The 19,464-nt window shown below is 54.2% G+C and overlaps 2 protein-coding genes across 11 annotated transcripts in view; one reads left to right on the top strand and one right to left on the bottom strand.

Annotated features, from left to right (window-relative positions):
- LOC148650810 (protein PALS2-like) overlaps window positions 1-5,067 on the top strand; it is a 35,635-nt gene extending 30,568 nt beyond the window's left edge. For all 7 annotated transcript variants that reach the window (XM_088600354.1, XM_088600351.1, XM_088600350.1 and 4 more), the window contains 7 exons: window positions 1,627-1,758; window positions 1,880-1,976; window positions 2,112-2,180; window positions 2,448-2,609; window positions 2,850-3,052; window positions 3,408-3,536; window positions 3,949-5,067. In XM_088600354.1, coding sequence (XP_088456480.1) covers window positions 1,627-1,758; window positions 1,880-1,976; window positions 2,112-2,180; window positions 2,448-2,609; window positions 2,850-3,052; window positions 3,408-3,536; window positions 3,949-4,125 — 969 coding nt within the window. In that variant the 3' untranslated portion in view covers window positions 4,126-5,067. The remainder of the gene's footprint in view (window positions 1-1,626; window positions 1,759-1,879; window positions 1,977-2,111; window positions 2,181-2,447; window positions 2,610-2,849; window positions 3,053-3,407; window positions 3,537-3,948) is intronic.
- Window positions 5,068-6,015: 948 nt separating this feature from the next.
- Window positions 6,016-19,046, bottom strand: gsdmeb (gasdermin Eb). Of its 4 annotated transcripts, XR_015925562.1 has the most exons (11): window positions 18,919-19,045; window positions 16,075-16,303; window positions 15,564-15,756; window positions 12,853-13,024; window positions 12,151-12,271; window positions 11,715-11,876; window positions 9,751-9,878; window positions 9,046-9,229; window positions 8,715-8,788; window positions 7,022-8,169; window positions 6,016-6,593 (listed from the first exon to the last, which is right to left on the bottom strand). XR_015925562.1 is itself a non-coding variant. In XM_088600355.1 (10 exons), exons 2-10 carry the CDS (start codon window positions 16,283-16,285, stop codon window positions 7,936-7,938), a joined length of 1,479 nt encoding a protein of 492 aa, XP_088456481.1. In that variant the 5' UTR covers window positions 16,286-16,303; window positions 18,919-19,045; the 3' UTR covers window positions 6,016-7,935. The 4 variants fall into 4 exon arrangements, 2 of the variants coding, with proteins under 2 accessions (XP_088456481.1, XP_088456482.1); XM_088600355.1 differs by having other exon boundaries at window positions 6,016-8,169; XM_088600356.1 differs by lacking the exon at window positions 18,919-19,045 and adding an exon at window positions 18,476-18,884 and having other exon boundaries at window positions 6,016-8,169.
- Between the last annotated feature and the right edge of the window lie 418 nt (window positions 19,047-19,464).

Raw genomic sequence — 19,464 nt, 5'->3', positions numbered from 1 at the left:
TCCACCCCAGCCATCACTGGGGCACGTGCTGGAGGGTTAGGGTTAGGGTTAGCCCCTCTGGAGCTCCGCAGCACAGCTCTCCCCAGCGCCCCGAGCAACTGAAACAGTCTCTCCAGTCTCCGCTGAAGGTGGCCGAGAGGGGCCTTTCGGAGTTATGAGGGAATTAGTAATGTGAATTAACATGGGGGGTGGAAGCAGGAGCCCTAGTCGGTGAGAGAAGCGAAGGCTCTCGGGAGGAGCGGTCGTTGTGGACGTGCTTATTGAACTGGTACAGAGTCAGAGATGCTGGGGTTCCCAGTATGTAGAGGAGCGCGGTCAGCCTGGGTGGGGTGAGTGACCCGTTTGTGTGCGAGAGGAAAAAGACTCCTCTTTAGCGAATGCTGTTTGGAAACGACGCTGGCTCGTCTCCCGAGAGAAGGCGCCTCGTTTCTTTCTAGGCGGCTGTGACTGCGGTTCACCGGTGCTGTCTGGTTCGCTGCTTGGTTTGCTTGGTTATGTAATCGTTCCCAGTAGTAAGCAGATCCACGTGTCTGTAAGTGTCTTAACGAACTATGTCCTAATGATCTCTAAATTTGGGTTAAGAATCCATCATGCCTGTAACTCTACACAGAGCCAGACTATTAATAGCACTGAGTACTATACTCGAACTGCAAGTGTTTTCTTAAGACGGACGTCCAGAGTCCAGTGCTGTCAGTGTCCTCCCAGAGGGGACCTGTGGCAGTCCGTGCCAATGAACCGAACTGCAGTTCTCTGTCCTCCGAGAGGAGAACTGTGTCCATTTCGCTGCCCGCCTTCTCCGCTTGTCAAGACCAGCGCTTGTGTCTTGTGTCTCCGTACAGCCCTGCTGAGGCGAAGCTCAGTTTGTGAGGATGTTCTCTCTGTGGTAGAGCCTGCTTTCCAGAAGGATCACACTGTACCCCACGTTCACACTGTACCCTACAACCACACGGGCTCACTGAGAACAGTGTGTAATACGTCACTGGGCCGGTGGTCTCCCCTTATAGTAAATTATTTGAAGTCTAGTAGCAGCGGAGGTCTCAAGCCTTAGCAGTATCTCTTACGCAGGGAAGCTTGAGTGAGATATGGTGTCAGCCCGTCACCAGCCTGTTCAGTGAGACAGTGGCAGAGCCTTATACAGACTCCTACAGGAGCTGACACTGTTCCCCAGGGGCAGCTCAAGGCTGGTGCACATGTCAGGCAAGCGGGGACAGGTGTAAACACCAGGGGTAACTGCACTGTAGCTGGTGTGGAGAGGCTGTTTAAATACTGTCAGCCTTCCTGCCTACTGCTAGCACCTTCTGAGAGCTTGTGACAGCGTGGCCTGCATTCACACCTCCCCTGCAGGTGTAAGAGTTAACACTCTTACAACGCAATTTCAGTTTCTGAAATTGTTTGCTAAGAAATCAAATAATTTGCTACAATATCTGCTGTTAGGCAAACAAAGTCTTACCCCTCTATTAAAAGGTCTTCACCAGGCTTGGTTGTTCTCCCTCACAGTTTTCAGCTGTCGAGCAAATTTGTGAAACTTTAATGACGTACATCTCTCGCACTGAGCTTTGGGAAACTCTTTACAGCTCTGCTTTGTCTGGTTTGAAAACCCTGGTCTGTGTGCGTTGCATCCCTCAGGTGTACGTGAAGCCTCACTTCGACTACAATCCAGCCAGCGACACCCTGATTCCCTGTAAAGAGGCGGGCCTGTCCTTCTCCCGAGGAGACGTCCTGCAGATCGTCAACCGTGAGGACCCCAACTGGTGGCAGGTGGGAGTGCGCTCACCGCTGTGCTCAGGGAGCAGAAAACCGTCCAGCTGGGTCTCTGCACATATTCTCGCAGTTGCGTTCATATTGTGCAGCGGGTGACTGGACCCTTTGTTCCCCACAGGCTTGCCATGTTGTCGGGGGCTCCACGGGGCTCATCCCCAGCCAGTTCCTGGAGGAGAAGAGGAAAGCGTTCGTGAGGAGAGACTGGGAGGGCTCAGGTGTGTACTTCGTCCACCAGAAACTCGGCGGAGCAGCGCTGGGTGAGCCAGGCGGGGGAGCCTGAATTGTGTGAGGCGCACCGTGTACACCACCTAGGGGTGGTTTTGATCCGTCTTTTCTCCGTTTCTCCCAAGGAGTCCTGTGCGGCACAATAAGCGGGAAGAAGAAAAAGAAGATGATGTATCTTACAGCGCGAAACGCAGGTGTGGAGAGAGGTGCCCGGCCGGGGGGGGTTTTGCCTGAACGGTGGGACATGTCGTTTCAGTGGAAGCAAACAGGGACTGAAGGGAAAAAGTCCAGCGACCTCTCTGTCCCTGGTCATTGGAGAGCTGGTCAGGTGCACACGGGGCGGGGGCGTCAGCCGGGCGGGCAGGGGGGAGTGGGCCGTGCTGGGGGGTGTCCTCTGTCGAGGGGCCTGCAGGCCGCTGTGACTGCAGGCGGCCCCGTCCTGTTTGTGCTCGCGCCTGCAGAGTTCGATCGGCACGAGCTGCAGGTCTACGAAGAGGTGGCCCGAGTGCCCCCCTTCCAGAGGAAGACCCTGGTGCTGATCGGGGCCCAGGGCGTGGGGCGCAGGAGCCTGAAGAACCGGCTGATGGTGCTGAACCCTACGAGATTCGGAACAACAGTCCCATGTGAGTCTTCTTGGGGCGATCCTCCTGTCGGCTCATGCGCCGTCTGCGGAGCTGCAGCCGCTGAAGCCTTGCTCTCGTGTCTCCCTCAAACTGCAGGATTGTTTTTTTAGTAACGCTGTTTGGAGTTAACAGTCTCACCCTGGTCAAAATGAGCAGTGCAGCCGGAGAGCGTGCACGTCTCAGGCTGGCCTGCTTCGCAGGGTCGTGTGGTTCGTGTTAATTGCGGATCTCGTGCCACAGTCACGTCCCGGCGGCCGCGGGAGGACGAGAAGGACGGCCAGTCCTACCGGTTCGTGTCGCGGACGGAGATGGAGCTGGACGTCAAGGCCAGCCGGTACCTGGAGCACGGCGAGTACGAGGGCAACCTGTACGGCACCAAGATCGACTCCATCCTCGAGGTGGTGCAGACCGGCCGCACCTGCATTCTCGACGTCAACCCGCAGGTCAGGGGGCCGGGAGCTCGGGGCGCGTGGGGGCCGAGGGCTGGGGGTGTGAGGGGCCACCCTTTACACACAGGTGCTAAAAAGAATAGGCACCGGCTCATTGTTCTAAAGAGTATTTACACTATATATTAACATGTGACATTTAATATGTGTGTGTGCTGTATGTCAAGTGTCTTCAGTGTGTGTGTGTAAAGAGTTTGAGTGAGTGAGTGAGAGACTGTGAGAGTGAATAAATTGGGGGCGATTGGTCCAGACTCGCCAGGCTGTGTGCAGGGTGGCCCCAGGAGCCCAGGTGCTGTGGTCCCTGAGTGGGTTTGTGTGTAAAGAGAGGTCAAGGCCTTGTCTCTGCCTGCAGGCTCTGAAGGTCCTGAAGACCCCGGAGTTCATGCCCTACGTGGTGTTCATTGCGGCGCCCGAGCTCGACACACTGCGGGCCATGCACAAGGCCGTGGTGGACGCCGGGATCACCACCAAGCTGCTGACGGTGAGGCCCTGCTCCCCTCCTGCTCCCCTCCTGCCCCTCCTTCTCTCCTCCCCCTCCTGCTCTCCCCTCCTGCCCCTCCTGCTCTCCTCCTGCTCTCCTCCTCCCCCTCCTTCTCTCCTCCTGCTCTCCTCCTCCCCCTCCTGCTCTCCTCCTGCTCTCCCCTCTGCCCCTCCTGCTCCTCACAGTGGTTAGCGAGGCTGCCTGGTGCCAGGAGCCCAGGCTGAGGGCAGGCAGTGGGCTGTCTTGAGGGCCGGGCATGGTGACCCCGGGCCCTGTTTGCTGGCGTCTCACCTGGACTGTGAGAGAGAGGACCGGCAGACCGTGACAGAGAGGACTAGCACAGCCCGGCTCTTCTCCGCAGACTGGATACACGGCGCAGGTCTTCTCACGCTCGGCGCTTGGCTTCCCACAGGACACGGACTTGAAGAAGACGGTGGATGAGAGCGGGCGGATCCAGAGAGCCTACAGCCACTACTTCGACCTGACCATCGTCAATGACAACCTGGACAAAGCCTTCGAGCAGCTGCAGGCGGCGGTGGACCGGCTGTGCACGGAGCCGCAGTGGGTCCCGGTCAGCTGGGTCTACTGAAGCTCCTGCGCACACCCAAAGGGAAAGCGGACTTATTTATTTTAATTTTTCTAACTTTTTACAGAGTATCTTTCTAATCATATCAAGTTGAAGTAAAAAAAAAAAAAGAAAAAATGGAGAAAAAAAAATGCGCCGAACCGGCTGGAGAGCTTTTGTACCGCGGCGGGGCTCAGGTGAGCCCGTCCCTTTGTCTCACCACCAGATAAACACAGACGATACTTGAAATGATTTTAATTTTCTATTTATTGCAAAGTCCAAGGTGGTCGGATGCAATAGCTTTAACCAAGACAGGACACTACTCTGCGTTAAGAATGATTACAGATGTGTTCCCCGAAGGGGGGCGATGTCACGGCGGTGCAGGGCTACCTGCTCCGTGTGAATGATATGAAGGCAGGTTTCCAGTTGTATTCATCTCTCATGTTTGTACCAGGATTTCCCTAATTCAGTAATTCCACTGTGTTCCAGAGCTGCTTTCTAACCCAGAACCGTTGCTTCTGAATTTTGTGAAAACCAAGGCAGTACTGGAGTTTTAGATTGACTTTCAAGGAAAGAATCTTCTGTTACATTAAAACCCTCTGTGTCTGTTTGTTTTTTGGTTGTAGTTTTAGGCGCAAGCTTGTTTCTTTTCAGTGTTCTACTTTAGATTGTAATGTTTGTGACAGTCTAGTTGAATTGTTTTGCTTTTGTTGTTGTAAAAAAGGAATGATGTTCTTCATGGAACAAGGAATTGTTTTAAATGTCTGTCTCCAATGCAGTTACTGTTATAATTTCTAGAGAGCTGTTATTTTTCATGTGTACTTTTTTTTTCTGTGTCCTGTGCGTTAGTGTGGTGTCATTTCTTTCGTTCATGTCCTGGTTGGACAGGACTGGAGACAGAGGTGTTCTACAGGAGGAAAATGTTTGGGAGCACTTGTAAACCCAATAAATTAAAGATTTTGCTTACTTTTGCCGATTAGCCTACCGTAAAGCATAATTAACAAAGCATTGTGCAGTGACAAATTCCTTGCACGCACCTGGCATTCAGAAGTGAACACTGAAGTTGCAGGACAGAAAATTCCCCTGGTCTTTGATCATTGGCAGCGGGATGAATGGCACATGTGGGCGGGCGAGCGACCTTCAGCACCTCCACAGGCACGCATGCGGTCAGCGATGTCTGGGAGAACTGCCGACCGAGTCCCTTTCACTTCAGGCAAGTGCGTATTAAGTGTGTGGCAAGCGGATGATTTCAAACTTCAGCAGCACAAGCACGGCCCAAACACTAGGACAGCAGTTCCACTCTTCTTCTTGGTTCCCAGTGCAGGCCTTGCAATTGGATTTAAACGCAAGTATAACAAGGAAGAGCTCCGTGCTCGTAGCACCACCGATTACATGCTGGTGATGTGGAACATGTCAGCTTCCTTGTCACCTGCAAGAAGCCTGGCTGATTTAGAAGCATTTAACCCATCATATAAACATTTGCCCTGTTGGTTTTTAATGCACTGTTTGAGTGAATCTCTTCTCCTGTGAAATACACAAGAAATTCATGCTTTTCCAAGGTTATTTTTTATTAAACATTTTATTTCAACTTTCATATAAAACACTGTGCCATATCAATTATTCTGTAAATCAGTTTGGTCCATGATCTCTAACACTGCCATTTACAACTAAAATAAAAACTATAAATTATATATCTATAAATACTGCCTGGTTTTCCTTCTGTGGGGCTTGGGTATTTTTTTTTTCCCCCAACATTCATCAACGTTTTTCCCAATTGTTCATCAACACTCATTTTATTCTCTGTAGGTCTGAGTGAAACATGCTTGTACAAGCATCAGGCAAACTGCCCATCCCAGCTTCAAGCCCAATGAGACCGCAATAGAGGTTAAATAATACACTATACATAAAGGGGGCGTTAGTACAGGGTTTATTAATAGTTGGTCAGGAGCAGAGCTGCAGTCCGCATACACTATAAATGCTGAATAACTGGTTAGAGAAACCAAGCGAGAACACACAGCCTCTTCAGATGTCTTAAGAATTTGGAGGTTGACTGATCATTATCCTTTTGCAGACTGACGAGGACAATACGGGTCCCATGCTCTCTCTGGCAGATAGAGCAGGTGTTTGCATTTTCTGTATTAAAATAGTTAGAAATACACACTGACACCGGGCCAGCATGGGCTAAAGTTAAATGATCTCCCTAATGACACTGTTGTCCAGCCTATTCCTCTCGCAGTCCTGTGGCTTGTACTCTTACAACAATCATATTAAGATCATTTTCAGGATAAAGACTGAGCATGTCTTTTTTTGTTTAAAAAATACATTTTTATAAAGTTTTAAAAAACAGCATATTACTAACTACATGTATTAATACATATAACTTACACAGAAGAATTTACAGAGAAGAAATGTCTAAACATACCTATTAGCTGAGGCTGAACTGTTACAGTTCATGCTTGCTTGGGGTTTGGTAGGCCATATCTGTAACAAGCCTGAAGGGCACAACATGCATTTTGTTTTTAAAGAAATGTTTCAACAATAAAACAGTTTTCAACTCCTTACAGAAGTTTAAACATTCACATCCTCTAATTGAAATTAAAAGTGAGGCTTACTTTATCAACTTAATTAAATTGTCAATTAAATCCAGATAAATGTATACATAAATTGTCAGTTGCAATCAAAATATTGGAAAGCAGGCAATAAGATTAGATTATTAGAGATTAAATTTTCTTTGCATTAAAATATCCTTAATAAACATTTAAAAAATCTTTAGAATATTTTAAAACCGATGATGCACTTACAGAAATATAATAGTCTATAAAAAATATAAAATATAAAAAGTCACGAATGTTGGTTTTGTTTTGATGTTTGCTCAAGACAAGTACATGGGGCAGCATATTTCTTCATAAAACATACTTACACGTCTTAGAAGACTGTCGCTCCGACAGATCAAATACACCACAATTCTCACTCCAATTCTTCACAATGACAGAAGAAGGAATATCATTTGAAAATTCACTTTAAAATGTTGTGCTTGGATAACATTTGTTTGAAGTAATTTCCCGACACCAATACATGTGCAACTTCCAGAAGCCACCAGTACTGTACCTCTCGCAAACAACACAACGTTCCCTCGTCTCTGTACTTCCCAGACTCGCAGAGCCGTGCATGTCTCTGAAAAGACTCTCTCAACCTTTTACACTCAACACGAACACTGTCTCGCAACAGAACGCCGCACGATAAGAGACTGGGTTTACAGAAAAACCTACGGAATAATTGTGCAAACACACCCTTCCCCCGTACAGCTCTGCTAGAAGACATTCTGGGCAGCCACAGCCCATCTAGAGATCGCAGGGAAGACTAATTGAAGTGTAATTCCCCCCAGCAACGCTGTACAGGACGCTTTCACACTGCCGAATGATACTGGGATATGCCTTGTCACGTCAATACAAACTGAAGCTTTTTTAAAAAAAAAACACGCTTGCTTAAACAATAAAAGGTGCAATTCTAAGGAGAGGGAGTAAAGCAGTTAGGAAAGAAAATAAAAGTGCTGTCTTGTGCTCTCTGTTCGTGTAAGAAGAGTCTTGAACTGCTGCAAACGTATTTCACAGGACACACGAAGCGGGTTAAAAAGACAAGCTGTTAGAAAAGGAAGGTGATTCTGGTGTTGCTGCAATATGACACAAGCCCAGCAGAGGGCTCTGTTTGTGCCGGCACTCTCCCCGTCAGCACTGCGAGTTTCAGCAGCGAGAAGGAGCCGGCTCTCGTCGGTCAGCCTGTGGGTCTCGGGACCCCCGCGCAGCTGAGCTGATCGCACCCGGAGCAGCCCGGCGCTCAGCCGCGCTCCGCGCCCAGGGCAGCCAGGCCCGTCACGGTGGCGCTCAGGGCCAAAGGCAGGAAGCCCGGCTGCTGCCCGGTCGAGGCCACGAGCGCCGCCGGCCCCCTCTGGAGGGCGATGCCGCAGGAGGAGAACAGCAGCTCGACGGTCCGGAGGGTCTCCTCGTCAGTCAGGGCGGACAAGGCCCCGTCGCCCAGGCAGGCCTCCCCTCCGCTCAGGAAGCTGCGGAGCTGGCAGAGCAGCGGAGAGATGGAAGACGCTCAGTCAGAGTCCCGCACCGTGGCCCTCGAGCTGTGACCAGCCTGCTCTAACTGACCCTGCGGCTTCTCTCCCAGGAGCACTACACTAAACAAGCCTGTCGGGGGGGATTCGAGTTCTCTCAGACTCCAATAGTGACGAAACACGCCGACGAAGAGAAAGCGTGTGAAACTCGGCCGCAGCCCCCTCGGTCTCGAGGAATGAGCCAGGGAGGAGGCAGGGCGGTGCCGGACCACGACACGCCTGCACTTCCTTCTTGGGGCAGGCGGGGTTTCGCTCACCTCCCGGCACCGAAGTGCTCAGGAATAAACTCTCCATCTACACGGACCCAGCGGGACAGGGCACCAGCGTGGAGCAGTGTTCAGGGTCCTGGACTCACCCCCAGGAGGCTGTGGGTTCAATTCCCAGGCGAGAAACTGCTCTTGTACCCCTGCTGTTGCACAGTACTTCACCTGCACTGCTCTAGCAGTCTGAATGGCTGCAAGTGTCAAGGCTCTGGATTAGTCATAATACCCACCAAGCACTCCACAGCCAGCAGGGTCTCGGGGTTACAGCAGCAGCTCAGCGCCGCTAGACCAGCATCAGGCATCTCTGAAAAGAACAATGATGAGAATTAATGATGTTTAATACTTATTCATACATTCATTTAAACACGACCTTCAAAACATTACAGGATTCTGTCATTAAGCTGCTGATGAGCTTCCTAAAATGACAGTCGAGTAGATTGTAGCTGGTAAAAGGACCACACTCCCCTGGCCCCTGGCAGCGACGCCAGTAACCTAGCCCCCCCCCGTTCGTGAGCGGACGGACTGCTCCCTCGGCGATCCCCTGCCATGACGCAGTCTCACCGTCGGCCGCGCTGAGCAGCGCGTGAGTGGCGGAGAGGAGACGGGGGGCTGGCTGGGCGCCCGTGTCCTCCCCCTCCTCGTGCCCCATCTCTGCCAGCAGGGCTTGGGCTGTCCGTCTCTGGGAAGGCTGCAGCTCCGCCAGGTCTGCCAGCGCGGGCTGCTCCCCTCGGCACAGCTGCTCAAGCTGGGACAGAGAGACAGAGAGACAGAGAGACAGAGAGACAGAGAGACAGAGAGACAGAGAGACAGAGAGACAGAGAGACAGAGAGACAGAGAGACAGAGAGACAGGGTCTTACTGTGTGCGGGTTATTTTGCCAAACGAATGCCAACAAAGGTCATAAATCCGAGGTCTTCTCACCCCCCGAGGTTAAGTTGTTTGGCACACATTCTGCAATTTCCTCCACCAAACCTCTCTCGGCTTCATACCATCTGAATACACAAGTTACAAGCCTGCACTGCAGCTTTCTCCATGTCAGACCAATACAGGGCCAGTACGGCCTGTTCCATAGAGAATCCAGTAGACTCTGAGGACTCCCCAGCCACACCCCCACCCAGAGCCGGCCCAGATGACTCCCGTATGAAGCAGTCTGGGCTGTCTGTCAGACTGTCTCAGGAACCGGGCCACCGCCAGCCCCGGCTCTGAGCTGAGGACACTTCCTCCCGAGTCCTTACCGCGCTGTCTTTACCGTCTTTGCTGTCCTTACCGCGCTCCCCACCACGGACACCACCTCCTTCTCCGCCAGGACCTCGCTCACGGCCCGGAACAAGGCCGAGCGCCGCGCCGCCGGCAGCTCCACGAACACCCGGAACAGCGCGCTCAGCGCCTCCAAGTCTACAAGAAACAACCGGCACAGCTCTTTCACTTCGGATCCTCCGAGCTGCAGGGAGAGCAGCTCCGCGCAGGGATGGAGCCTGACTGACCGGCACACAGGCAGGAGCCTGAAGCGTGGTGTTCACTTGGCCTGTTCCTCGCAGTACCTTACTGCTGGTGGGGCTCTGCGGGGACATCACTCCTGCCCCAGGACTAGGCCACATGCCGGCCCAAAGCCTTGCAGAAGTATCACTTCTTAGAAATTCTTCAAATTCTCTACTCGAACCCAATGCAAAGAATCGAATGCAAAACAGGAGACAAAACCCTACATTCCCTGAAGAATGCAAAGACATTTCAGGCCAGATTTTGATCAAGAGGCAAAGCACCAAGGCCCGAACTGAGGCCAAAGCTCTGGAGCCAGGAACCAGTCTGCAAGAGCGTTAGAGACTCGTTGCCATTTCTTTGTGAAGCAGTTTTGATGGTGGCAGAAGTCAGTGCATTTTAAAAGAGCCGTGTCAGGGAGGCTTTCTCTCAAAACCAGACCTCAGGAAACGCAATCCTACAAGCTAAAAATATGAGACACTGAGCAGGAAGTGGAATTCTCAGAACTGAGAGCACCGCATGAGGAAAAAATACATGTGAAGTGTGGACTATGAGCCTACATACACGTGTATACAGTATATTCACTGCTCTGCTGGACCAGACAACAGACACACTGCCAAGCTCTGGGTGTCTCCTCACCTCAGACCAGACTATATGACTATATGTACTATATGCAGGCTGATTTTGAACTTGACATTTTCTGGTACACAAAAGCAGGATGGTTCTGCATCTTATTTTCTGGACATTTTGCTCACAAAATCAAGGTCCATAATAAACAGAGCATTAAATTGCACTGGTGTATGTCTGGCATCTTTTTTCATAAATGTTTTTATTTCTACATATATGCCTCCCTACCGATTGAAGTACCAGAACCAACACAACATATGGAACAGTGAGCGCTGTCGACTGAGGGCACAGAGCTGCCGAGTTGTGCAGAGCAGTTTTGAGGCGTGCCACTGTGCCAAGCTGGGCTTGAGTGAGTGGACACACACAGAGGGGACCAGTGCAGCCAAGTCAGACCCTGCTAAGCAAACTTCTGACACAGGCTTCTGCACACGGCTCAGGGGACGATGCAGGGCAGGCGCTGGCCCCACCCCCTGGGAAACAAGTGCATGTCGTCTGGGGAGTTGATGTTCAATTACAAATAAAACTCTCACGCTCAGCTGAAGGCCCACTCTTGTGGAGAAAAACTGATTTTGATAATTGCCAAGTCCAAGTGGCAACTCTGTCCTTTGAAAGAGAAATAATCTGTTTTCTAATTATTTTGCCACAGTGAATATTTTTGTGTAGTGCACAGTTGAACCCGTGTAAGTTGCCTTAGATGTAGGCATCTGCTAAATAAATGATAACTTCTTACACAAACTGTAAAATAGTTGCCAACATCATTGTAAATAAACCAGACAAAAACGTATGTAAATATAACTTATTCCTAATTCACGTGACCCACTGGGGCACGCAGATGGAGGCCACTTGCCTATCTGTGTGGCCCGTTAAGAGAGTTTTGTGCACCTGAACCATTTCAGGTTCAGGATAGCAAAGGAAAAGAATCCAATCAACATATTTTGACTTCTCTAACACACGAAGAGCAGCTCTGGGTGGGTAGTGTATCTCGGATACCAGTGGGACAGTCCCCAGTGTCACAGGCAGTTTGGATTCTTCACGCTCACTCAAGACACACAACAACACTGGGGCCTGGCCGTGCGAGAACAGCACACAGCTGCACCGCAGGATGATGCAGAGGTAAGTGTGACCTACCTTCCCTCAGAACGGTCAGTGGAGCCTCGCTCGGGACAGCCCCCGCAGAGCCAGGCCAGCGGTCAGTCAGGCCGTCCACCACGGACACCATGTTGTACAGCGGCACCCTCTTCACTCCGTCCACTTCGAACCCGCCGTGGGTGTCCGGCAGCAGGCAGAGCTCTGCCACAGCAAGAGAGAAGGAGCACACTCATCTCACAGGAACCCCCCTCGCTATTCACACAAGATAACCCTGCGCACACTGGGCTCCGAGACCCTCCCCTGAGCTGGGCTCAGACCCTCCCCGCCCTGCTGCCGAGGGGCGCTGGGCTCCGAGACCCTCCCCTGAGCTGGGCTCAGACCCTCCCCGCCCTGCTGCCGAGGGGCGCTGGGCTCAGACCCTCCCCGCCCTGCACAGCTCCAGATGGAAGAGAGCGCCGGACTACAGCTTGCTCACCGTACTCCCCGTTCAGTTTCACATCGAGCTCTATGATGCTGTAAGCGAGAGTGGTCTTGGGGGGGATCTCCAGGATGACGCTGCTGTCCAGCTGGAGGCTACCATTCTCATTCACCGAGACCTGGCAGACAGAAAACCAGACTGCGTCAGCATGGCGTGGAGCTGTGTGAGCCATCACCTACCACTACAGAGCGTTTTAATGATAGTTCCTTGGGTTTATACAGAGGGTTTCATCCCAAAGGATCCCAAGGTGCTTCATCATCCCCAACTGCACAGCGGACCACGGGGAGGAGAGAGAAACACTCTCTCCAGATGAATTAAGGAGGAATTGAGTGAGGTTGGAACGTACACAATCAGAGTGGAGTGTAGCCAGGACAGTGGGGATTACCCACAACTGGGGAGTAAAATAATACGATAATGGCCGAGTTCGCACAAGTGCAGGCATGCGTCTGCTGAAATAAGCAGCAGCAGAGAAAGAGATTCAGACTCCCTCACATGGGAGTACCAAGGACAAGACAGGAAATTCACTCGTATTTTTACACTGAAACGCCAACTTCTCAGGAAAACGTCTCGAGCAGCTGAATGGGGCAAGAGCCCTTGAAAAGCTGCAGCAGACGTGTTACAACAGCCAGGGCACAGAATGGGACGCTGGAGAATGAAAGGGAATGCACCCGCCCCCCGCAGCCCTCGCCCCGCTCGTGCCTGGATCCTCCTGGGTGCGAAGCTCAGCCGCCCCCCGCAGCTCTCCTGCTCCTGGACCTGCTCGGCGATGGAGCACGTCTGCGTGGTGAAGACCTTCTCCTTGAGCAGGCAGAACACCTCGCCCCTCCGGCCCCGCGACTGCTGCACCAGGCTGTGCTCCATGTTCAGGACCCTGCGTGAGGAGGAGGACCCCCGCTGCGGCACACGTCATGTTGGAATGGGCAGGCTGCACATTCGTTTACTGACTGGGCCAGCACTCGCGCGGGCACACGCGTGCTTTACTCAACCAGTTTGGGTAAGGCGCCTGGCCAGAGCCGGTGTCTCACCTGGAACTCGAACCCACAACCTCTCAGTTGCAGGTTACAGGTACAGATCCACAACCCCTGCTCCACAGCTACCCATTTGTTCCTTTTAATCACACTTCTTAAACGTGTACAGAATGATTGATATTATTACCGTTGCACCATTTTACCGCAGGCAGGGGAATACTCTGCCAATCCTGTCATTTTTTATCCAAGTGTAGAGTGTTGAGCATTTTCTTTCCTTCTTCTAAGAAAGCGTTCTGAAAATATGCTGAATCAGTTCTACAAGAATATATACGTTTGTTCTACGACAAAGCGGGGATTCCCAGACTCCCAGACTAGAGTGCTAGAGGAATAGGGGAATAGGGAAGGATGTGCAGGCAACCACAGCCAAAGACTTCTCTCCATTCAGACGTCATGTTTCTAGAGTATTTCTCAACGGTGCATCACCAAAACTGAGGCAAATCACGCCAAAGAAGACGTTTCTCAGCCAGCGCACTGCAGCACAGTTGTAACAGAGGACCAGAGCTGGCCAGCTGAAACAGGACTGAAGAGAGGCGCTATCACCGGAAGAGGCATACTGTAACCCTGTAACGCTCCAGTGCCTGGTGATCAATGAAGAGAATATCTAATAAGTGTGATGGGCATGTAGAGAAATTAATGAAAATCATATGAATCACAAAAAGCATACGATTATTACCCAGGTTTTCTACCCAGGAGGAAGAGGGCTGTGCACTAAACACCGAGGAAGAGCTGGGATCGGAAACACAAGATCCAATCCCATGAAAAACATGAAAAACTAGGGTGCCCTGCTGGCAGTGTTGAAATTAGACTGGCATGTGTCAGCGGCTGTTACAGTGAAACAAGGTACTCGTGGGTTTAATTTATCCTAATGTGCTGGGCTGATGAATTGATACTTTGGTGCAGCTCGCTGTCAGGCGGGAAAGGTTGAGAAACGCTGCAATAAATGGTGTCACATATACAGTATATAAGAGCTTTATGAAACTATTAAATTAGAAACATCATTTTGAATCCTGGGAACTGCAATTCTTTAAAATCAGTTTACTTACAGTAGCCATGACACTCACCAGGAATAAGTGGTGGATGGACAAAGGATGGATTTTCCCCAAACTAAGTTTTGTGTAATGAAATATATTTCTAAGGGGTGAGAATTAAACTTAAATAGAAAGCTTGAGCAGTAGTCCGGCCCTCACCTGCCCCTCTCGCCCCGCCGGACCGGCCCGGACCGCCCTCACCTGCCCCTCTCGCCCCGCCGGACCGGCCCGGACCGCCCTCACCTGCCCCTCTCGCCCCGCCGGACCGGACCGGCCCGCCCTCACCTGCCCCTCTCGCCCCGCCGGACCGGACCGGACCGCCCTCACCTGCCCCTCTCGCCCCGCCGGACCGGACCGGACCGCCCTCACCTGCCCCTCTCGCCCCGCCGGACCGGACCGGACCGCCCTCACCTGCCCCTCTCGCCCCGCCGGACCGGACCGGACCGCCCTCACCTGCCCCTCTCGCCCCGCCGGACCGGACCGCCCTCACCTGCCCCTCTCGCCCCGCTGGCCCGCCCTCACCTGCCCCTCTCGCCCCGCCGGACCGGACCGCCCTCACCTGCCCCTCTCGCCCCGCCGGACCGGCCCGCCCTCACCTGCCCCTCTCGCCCCGCCGGACCGGCCCGCCCTCACCTGCCCCTCTCGCCCCGCTGGCCCGCCCTCACCTGCCCCTCTCGCCCCGCCAGACCGGACCGCCCTCACCTGCCCCTCTCGCCCCGCCGGACCGGCCCGCCCTCACCTGCCCCTCTCGCCCCGCCGGACCGGCCCGCCCTCACCTGCCCCTCTCGCCCCGCTGGCCCGCCCTCACCTGCCCCTCTCGCCCCGCCAGACCGGACCGCCCTCACCTGCCCCTCTCGCCCCGCCGGACCGGCCCGCCCTCACCTGCCCCTCTCGCCCCGCCGGCCCGCCCTCACCTGCCCCTCTCGCCCTGCCGGACCAGACCGGCCCGCCCTCACCTGCCCCTCTCGCCCCGCCGGACCGGCCCGCCCTCACCTGCCCCTCTCGCCCCGCCGGCCCGCCCTCACCTGCCCCTCTCGCCCCGCCAGACCGGACCGGCCCGCCCTCACCTGCCCCTCTCGCCCCGCCAGACCGGACCGCCCTCACCTGCCCCTCTCGCCCCGCCGGACCGGACCGGCCCGCCCTCACCTGCCCCTCTCGCCCTGCCGGACCAGACCGGCCCGCCCTCACCTGCCCCTCTCGCCCCGCCGGACCGGCCCGGCCTCACCTGCCCCTCTCGCCCCGCCCTCACCTGCCCCTCTCGCCCCGCCCTCACCTGCCCCTCTCGCCCCGCCCTCACCTGCCCCTCTCGCCCCGCCCTCACCTGCCCCTCTCGCCCCGCCAGACCGGCGCTCACCTGCCCTCGGAGTGCTGGAGCAGGTGATGCACGTCCACCTCCTGCTTCCGCAGGCTGCCGAAGCTGGACTGCAACTTGGTCGAGCCCTTGCCCTCCACGTTGAGGCCGAGCTGCCCCACCGACGTCTCCACCTTCCCCGCCACACTGTCCCCGAAGGTGCCCTCGTACGTGAGGAAATCCGACTCCACGACGACTGGAAGGGACAGAAGACAAGAACCGACAATGGGCAGCGAATCCTAACCCTCCCGGTTTTGGAATTGGACGTTTCCCGTTTTCTGCCCATGGATCAACATTTCCACAAACACAGCAGACGAACGCGAAGACAAGCCGTTATTTCAACTTTTATGATGAGATTATGATGCTCCCCACTTATGTTACTGGTTAAAAAAACGGCCCAATCCTGACCTCCCCACTTCGCGCTGTGTCTCAGCACTGACAGCAGCTTGGTGCACGTCTACATGCGCACACACACAGGCGTGACGCACGAGTGGAGGGTCACGGGGAAGAGTACCGGGCTCGAGGGGCTGGTCTCCATGCAGCACGTCGCCCAGGGTGAAGTCGGAAGAGATGTACTTCGTCTTCTGCCAGAGCCAGAACCTCCGGCGCTTCACCAGCAGGGCCAGGGGCTGCAGCTTGTCCGAGTCGTTCAGGCAGGACACGGGAATCAGGCAGCCGCCCGAGTCGATCTGCTTCACAAAGCGACTGGTGGCTTTCGCAAACATCTCCAGGGACACGCGCGCCTGGCGGGGAGAGAGAACACCCTCATCAGCCACCCAGACACCTCGCGGTGCCGATTCCAGGAGTCACCGTAGAGAGAGGGAGAGAGACGGTGAGCAAAACACCTCGTGCGAGAAAGTCAAATAGACACCGCAAGACCAGTGGCAGAAATCCTGCCCTGAGCAGACAAAACAATCGGACTGCTCCACTCCTCTCCAGAAGCGAGAAACTGGACACGGACTTGGCCAGCAGTGGGGTTCGATTCCATCCCTGAGACTTCGTCCCCGTGACCTGTGACCTGTGAGCTCCCCGTGACACAGCCCAGCCCGGCAACAGGACTGACAGCTCTCCTCCTCCACTCCGACACCCCAGGCAGCAGCACACCTGGACAGGGACACAGGCTGGACGCGGAGCCCGGCACAGAGGTAAAATACCCCAGGGCAAGATGGGAGAGGCCGCATGACCATTTTGATATCTGAAGGGCCGACAGATTAACACTGGGTTAAGACAACCGTAGCCACCATTTTGAAGAACTGCGAAAGAAGAATCACATTTCTCCTTTTGCGGAAAGAATTCCTAAAGACATACAGCACGTTTCTAATCATTCCCAATGAACACCAAGGTTACCAACGTCCTCCTCTCATGAGCGAACATCCTGAACTCGAACCCTAACAGACGGGCTTTTCCCCCCAAGCAGCTGTGGACGGTGTGCGGCCCAGTTCCTCCCAGGCGCATGCCTGGTGGAGCCCAGCCTTTCACAATGACACATGAAGAGCACAGCTCGGGCCCTCTACGCCACTGAAGATCCCGGCGTGGGAAGGACTTCAGTTTCCTTTTCTGGAATAAAGTACCCCTGGCGTTCACAAGATCACTTCAATTAACATGAATATTTCAACCTCACACTAGAAGCAGCAGGTGCAAGCCAGCTGCGTGTTTAATTCATGTGCAGATCAGGTGGCGTTTCCCTCGGAGCCGAGGTGCTGGCAGGTGGGAGCCGCGTGGCGAAGGCCAGGCCCACAGACAGGGGTTCGACGAGCAGCACGTGAAAGAGAAGAGCTCACACCAGCAGGCCAGGACCTCAGGAGAGCACAGCAGTGTTTCAGGGCCTCGAGCTCTGCAGCCTAGTTCACATCCTAATCGAGGCCCACGAAAAGCTTGTAATAAAAACCCCACTGGATGTTAACTGCAGGCAGACTTGTTGGCTGGGTGTCTTGATAATGAGCAACAGTGTATACAGTCCGGGAGGTCTGCCGATCATCTGGGTGGGCAGGGGGGTTTCCAGACTGGGAATAACCTACTGTAAACACCAGGCCTGAGTTTTACAGTCCAGTCCTCCCCAGCGCCAGGCTGACATGTGGAAGAGACGGTCCGCGCGAGGAGGCCACAGCCACAGAGGCAGCGACATAGGGCTGCCAGCGTCTTCCCACTGTTAACCAGAGTCGGGAGACTCTGCGAGAAATCATCAACAACAACAAAAACTATCTAAGAAAGTTGACGTTTCTTAGTCCAACTCCAGGAACCAGCGAGGAGCGAAGCCCGGCCGGATCTGGTGCCGGCGCACGATCGAGAGACGGGGAGGGGCGCCGGAGCAAGGCAACCGTCCGGCTCTCCTGAAGACTCCCCACACGACTCCAGGACTCCCTCTCCGGCTCCGCCAGATCGGCGCTCTGACAGACCTTCTCTCAGAGAGATTTCAGGGTCACTTTCCGAAGGATTGAAGATTGAAGGAAAACTTGAGGTTTTCTGGCTCTGACTTGCACGGTCTTCTTCGGAGCCAGCCTCGGTACTTTCTCAAACACAGGTCAGCCATCAGGACCCTCACAGCACAGCGCAATCCGAGGGATCACAGCTGCTGTCGGTACTACAGCGCCGGGAGGTGTCTAACGAGTCCAATTCAGATACACCCAACACAGTACAAACACTTCACTCCAGATGGTCACATCGTTTTCCTCCACCCCCACTCCCAGTTCCGGTTCTGTTTTCTATAGTATTAACGAGTAGGCTTTCAGACTGAAGCTACACGCAGTGTAGGTACTGGGAGCTGTCCAGGACCCCTTCTGTACAGAAGGTACTTCATTAAAGCTGCAGTCGAGAGAGAGACTTCACAGCTGCAACTGCAGACGACACGTCAAGTAAAGCAGCACTTAGTGCTACATCTCTACATGTCCCAAGGAAACAGATTTTGCATGACATACCTCAGCGGTGCAGCTAAAATTCACAACCGGGGCAGCCGAAGTCACACGCGGGCTCCAGCGAGGGCTCACCGGAGCCACAGCGGCGCAACAGACAGAAACACGCCGCCGGTGGGCAAAGAGGAGGCGCCCCCTTCTGCACTGGCCCAGCGCGGCGCCCCGGGGTCCCGCTCGGGACTGCGCTCATCAGGACAAGCCGCACCCGGCCCACCCGGTGCAAACCACCGACGGCCCTGAGCCGGGCTGCGGCGATGCTGGACCCACCGCCTCCCCGGCAGCACGCCTGCCGGCCGCCGGCTCCGTTTCCCTGCCCCGGGGGTGAAGATGCAGCAGGGCGGGCCTCCGGCTCCAGCGCCGCCCGCTCTTCCCCAAACACTGGCAAACGAGCCGCAGACCACGAGTTACTCCCGGCCAAAGCTCTGCATGTGAAGACACACAAAACTCACCGCGATTGCCGAGCCCAACGCCTCGCTCCTCCGGTGCAGCAGCAGCAGCGAGAGTCGTGCAGGGAGGGTCCCGTCAAGTCGCTCTTAAACCGGGCCCCGAGCCCCGCCCTCCCGCCAGCCTCACTGGACAGCCGCCCTGTCAATCAGCGCGTCTTCGGCCAGCCGTGGGCGGGGCTATCTCCGCTCTCCGCAGGCCAGCCCCGGCGAAGACTGTTAAAAAAAAAAAGGAAAATTAAATCCTTATGTTGGGACAAGAACAGACTTGTTGGGTCTGCACGTTTTCCAGCTTGAAAAAAACAAATAGAAACGTGGGTTTATATCCCTCTGTATGACACAGAAAAGAAACTGTACTGTTCAGACAATATTGAAGACCGTTCAAAAGCCCCTTTGAAGGCTGCGCTGCTTTGTGACTACCCTGTTAACCTCCATCAGCGCAGGCGAGGGCACCCCTACCTGAGAGCAGACTGAGAGGTGTGCAGGGGTGTGCAGATTGCGCTGCTGAGACGTGAGTGGCGGGAGAACACTCACACTGGAGAGTGAAATACT

This window comes from Lepisosteus platostomus, chromosome 12 (genome assembly GCF_059453375.1).
Source record: "Lepisosteus platostomus isolate fLepPlt1 chromosome 12, fLepPlt1.hap1, whole genome shotgun sequence".
Taxonomy (NCBI): domain Eukaryota; kingdom Metazoa; phylum Chordata; class Actinopteri; order Semionotiformes; family Lepisosteidae; genus Lepisosteus; species Lepisosteus platostomus.
This window is presented reverse-complemented; position numbering and strand designations above follow the sequence as displayed.